The sequence below is a fragment of the Populus euphratica genome, unplaced genomic scaffold (genome assembly GCF_000495115.2).
Source record: "Populus euphratica unplaced genomic scaffold, PopEup_1.0 scaffold6.1, whole genome shotgun sequence".
In the NCBI taxonomy this organism is placed as follows: Eukaryota; Viridiplantae; Streptophyta; class Magnoliopsida; order Malpighiales; family Salicaceae; genus Populus; species Populus euphratica.
The window spans coordinates 2,470,982-2,475,693 of record NW_011499849.1 but is presented as its reverse complement, the minus strand read 5'-3'; the positions used below and the strand labels follow the sequence as shown (position 1 = coordinate 2,475,693).

At 29.9% G+C, this 4,712-nt stretch overlaps 1 protein-coding gene across 1 annotated transcript; it reads left to right on the top strand.

Annotated features, from left to right (window-relative positions):
• Nucleotides 1-2,858: 2,858 nt before the first annotated feature.
• LOC105120840 (pumilio homology domain family member 4-like) lies at nt 2,859-4,212 on the top strand. Its single transcript, XM_011019223.1, has 2 exons — nt 2,859-3,761; nt 3,942-4,212. The coding sequence occupies exons 1-2, from the start codon at nt 2,935-2,937 to the stop codon at nt 4,210-4,212; spliced, it is 1,098 nt and encodes a 365-aa protein (XP_011017525.1). The 5' UTR covers nt 2,859-2,934.
• The last annotated feature ends 500 nt before the right edge of the window (nt 4,213-4,712 follow it).

Sequence of the window (4,712 nt, the reverse complement as noted above, 5' to 3'; positions counted from 1 at the left end):
CTACACTTTTGGTTCCTTTGTCTATATAGTTTTATTTTTAATTTTTTTTTTGTATTTTGATATTTTAAAAAAGGCAACTTCAATGTCGATTTAATACCAAGAATTAATCAATGATTTTCAAATATGTGTGTTAATTGCTAAATACATTGAATTTTTTTTTTAAATTTTGATTTTTTTTGAAATGATCCTGAAAATGATGCAAATATATCAAGAACATATATTTTTTGAGTTTTTGTATTTTGAAAATATTTAGATAAAATAATTGGAGTAAAAAATTAAGTTATGACAACAGGTAACATGAGTTGGCATTTTATGGTAGCAAGCTAGATAGACAGTATGCTATTCAAGTATTGTTTAAGTCATTTGTTAAATAAAAAAACTTGACTCCACCGAATTGTGTTTGTTTAGTATTTAAGAAATTTCTATTTTAAAGATAATGAAAAATCAATGGTTTATCTATCTATTTGCATTATCAGGATGGATACATAAATATCAATGATCTTGTTGATATTGTTAAGTAACATTTTCAATATCAGGTAACGTGTCAATTCAACAACAGACAACATATTCCAAATGATATCAATATGAGTGAAGCTTTGTACATTATAACTAGTTAGGGTAAAACTGATGATTATAATTGGTTAAGTTGCATTGAAGTTTATATATTACAGTGGGATGCATGAAAAAATGAGATATTTAAAAATATGCATCTTGTGATTACAAATGAGTAGTATTTGATTTGGTACATGAATATTACACATCTAGTCATTAGTTTGGATTCCAAGTATGTTCCTTAGCATGTCTAGTAGCTTCAAAATATCATAAATAATCTAATATATTATAATTAATATATGTTAAACATTGATTTTTATATATTGATCTTTTAATTTAAAATTAATGTTTTATAAATATTAGGTTGACTTTATGCTATAGGAGGGTTAAAAGACTATATTTGTGCTTTGCAATATTGATAAAAAAAAAAGTTACATCTATGAATCCCAATTGTTAAATGTTTGTTGCATTGAATTTGAAACCTTTAAAAAAATATTAACTCGTGGTGATATCATGGTAGAGAATAAGGTCATTTGAGCAAGTATAAAAACTTAGATCCAATCATACTATTAATAAGCCTGGATCATCCAATAGATATTGTAGATATAGATAGATAGATAAGTTGTATTTATAAATTTTGGAATTTCAATTACTTGAATATTGCATTATTTAAATAATTGAAATTTATTTGTCATGTATATATGTTTTCTTATTTGCACTTGTGGGCTACTTATAATTATGAAATATGAGATTTTGTTGAGTTTGGTAAAAATTTGTTGAGTTTGGTTATTATGGATTTTTATAGGTTTTTTTAAATGAAATTTTTTTTTAAATATAATTCTTACATAGAAAAAACACTTTCCCAATCTTGTTAAAAATATAAAATTTTTAACTCACTAAAATTATTAACTAAATTAAATATTATATTAAAAATAAATAATAAGTTCATTTATTTTTTTATTAGATTTAGATATGGCAGAACCCTCACTACATATCTTTTAACTCAACTGGTTAGTCAATTAAGATAATTGTATAAATCGAACAAGGAAATTGTATAAATTTATTGATTGGTTTATATAAAAACTATAATTTTATTAAAAAAAAATTTCAAAATATATTTTATGAGTTAAAATATATATCATTTTCTAACTTCTAGACTCAAGAATAAATTTTAGTCAAAATCTTATGAAATTATTTTTCATATATTAGTTTGTTTTTGTTTTTCAAAGTCAATCCATAATTTAATTAATGTAGTGATCATAAATTACACTATTAATTATAATTTTTTAATGTTTTCAGAATCATAATAAAATTATAATTGTTATCCCAATTTATAAACATCATATTTAATTAAATATCACCTCTTTAAACTGTGACATAAATAAAATTATTTGTTGTTGCCGTGTTAATTCGCTTTTCTTTTTTATTTTGAATACTAAAAGCATCTCCAATCTAAAATGCTATTTTGAAAAGCTAAATTGATAAAATAACATTATGAATAGTATAAATATAGCTTATTTTACCATATCTATTCCAATGAAAAAAAGCCATTTAAAGAGCTATTTATATTAGAGTAAAAAAAACAAGTATTTTATTATTTCTTAATATGTTTAATGTTATTTTTTTCCACATGTCTATATTTAATTGGTCTATTTTTTTAGTGGTCCCACTTTATTAGTTTTGGCTCTTTGAAAAGATATGTAGAAATAACATTTGTGGAAGAGAAAAGACATTTTAGTATTTTGTTTAACTTCTCTTTTAAAATGTACAAAATAAATAAAAAAAATCAAAATATTAATTTTTTATTTTTAACTATCCATTTACCTTCTCCGAGTTGCTCTAACTGCCCAAATCCTGAGCTCCCGTAACCTCAACGATGGGTCCCAGATAAACAGGAGGCCAGAAACAACCTTAATAATAATAATAATAATAATAATAATATTAATAAGGACACGGGATACACATGCGGGGGCAAAAGAACGAGTAAGAAAAAATTGCTGCTTTGTTAACCTATTTGGACACCCACAACAAGCAGAAGAAACGCATACGCCGCGTAAACAAAAGAAAAGGGCAAGGGAAGAGAAAAGAAAAGAGGACGCCAACACTTGAAGGTTTCCTTCCTTCCTTGCATGAATACTTACCAAAAAAAGCATGCAAAATTGCCTCTCACACCCTTGCAGTCTCACTCTCCATCTATAACTCTTCCAGTCAACAATATTTCCCTTTGCATACAAACTCTACTAACACCAGTAAAATGTCTCCATAACAATCTTCTTCTCCGATCAAATCACCAATTTTCCTCTCAAAACTTGTATTTAACCCATAACCCTCCCAACCCTTATCTGCCTCTTTCTCGCTTCTTTTATCTTTTCATCCTGAATTATGGACCCTTACCACCACCACCAGCAGCAGCAGCGCCGCAGATTTCTTGCTGGAACGGCGCCGTTTTCCCCTGAGACTCCCTTTTCCCGTTTAATCGATCAAAGCCTTGCGAGCCCTGAAACTTCTACTCAAAACCCCTACCTAGAAACTCTTGAATCTGTCTTCTTAAGACTCAATGTATCTCATGATAATCAAACTTTATATTCAGGTTCTCATGACAATATCTTTAATGGGTCCGTTGTAGATTTTAAAATTTTGGATGGTCTTGCCTCTCGCGGCCTGGTTGGTTTTTTGCCAACCCAAAACAATGAGATAAATGCTTTCGGGGCTACGAGGGTTCAAGATTTTGTTCACAATCCAATGATGGCTGGTTCTAATTCTGATTTGAGGAGTAACACTTTCGTTTATGGTGGTGCGTATCAAAATCCAAACCTTAACAACCGGAGAGGATTAATGCAAAGAGAATCGCATTATGGGTCGATGAATAATGTTTTGGTGTCTAAAAGCCAGAATTATGGGAGGAGGCCACCTTGGTTACAAGATTACGTGTCCTGGGAGGATTTGAGTGGCAAGATCGTGGCATTGGCTAAGGATCAACACGGATGTAAGTTCTTACAAAGGCTTATTGAGAGTGCAACAAGAGAACAAATTGATATGTTGTTTTACGAAGTGATCGACTATGTTGGGGGGTTGATAGCGGACCCATTTGGGAATTATGTTGTACAAAAGCTTATAGAGGTGATTAGTGAGGAACAGAGGACTCGGGTTTTGCGAATGCTTACTCGAACGGATTTTCAACTTGTGAGAATTTGTCTTGATGTGCATGGGTATGGACATACATTCGGCTGTTATTTTATTCATTCCTATTTTCTATGCAAATTGAGAATGTGGTATGTGTTTTTTGTTTTTTCTGTTTTCGCTTAAAGAAACTGACATACAGCGGCTAAGTTTGTTTCTTCTTACTATATTGACTGTTGAATTGATTTATTTATTCTTTTTGTCAATAGAACTCGGGCTGTACAGAAGTTGTTGAATTGTATTACAAACCCTCTGCAAGTTTCTTTAGTTGTATCAGCTCTAAACCAAGGTGCTATTGCATTGATAAAGGATTCCAATGGTCATCATGTGATCCAGCATTCTGTGAAGCATTTTTCTCCTCAAGACAATAAGGTGATCTTCAATTCATTGAACCCCCCACTCCCAAAAAACAAAAAGTTTGTTGGAGATCCTTTGTTATATCTCTGTAGTGTAATCTGGGTTATTATTTCATATTTCTGATGGAGTGTAATATGGGTTATTATTTCATATTTCTGATGGAGTGTAATATGGGTTATTATTTCTTGTCCTGCCGCTATTTATGTTTCTAGATAATTTGCTCCATCACTTCCCTTCAACGTGGTGATTATTTTACCTGTCTTCACATTTTGTCTCTGTCAAGTGATTTTCTTTATCGATCAAGTTCTTTTTTATACCTTTTTTTTATCTTTGAATAATTCAATTTTTCCATCTTTTAAGTTTTACTTAATGGATACTTAGTTGGGTTATAAACAATTCTAGATTTCCCCATCCACCTGAGCTTCTTAGAGGTGCAATTACTACTGCAATATTCTCCTTTCTGTATACGCATTTATGCTATAGCCTAAAATCCTGAATATTTAACCGTTTCCAGTGGAATCTTTCGTTTAAGATTGTGAAAATCTTTTATCTTTTATGGGGAAGAAAAGGGCTGCAATTTTTTCTCCCACACTATTATAACTTTAGTCACTTTTCTCGATAAA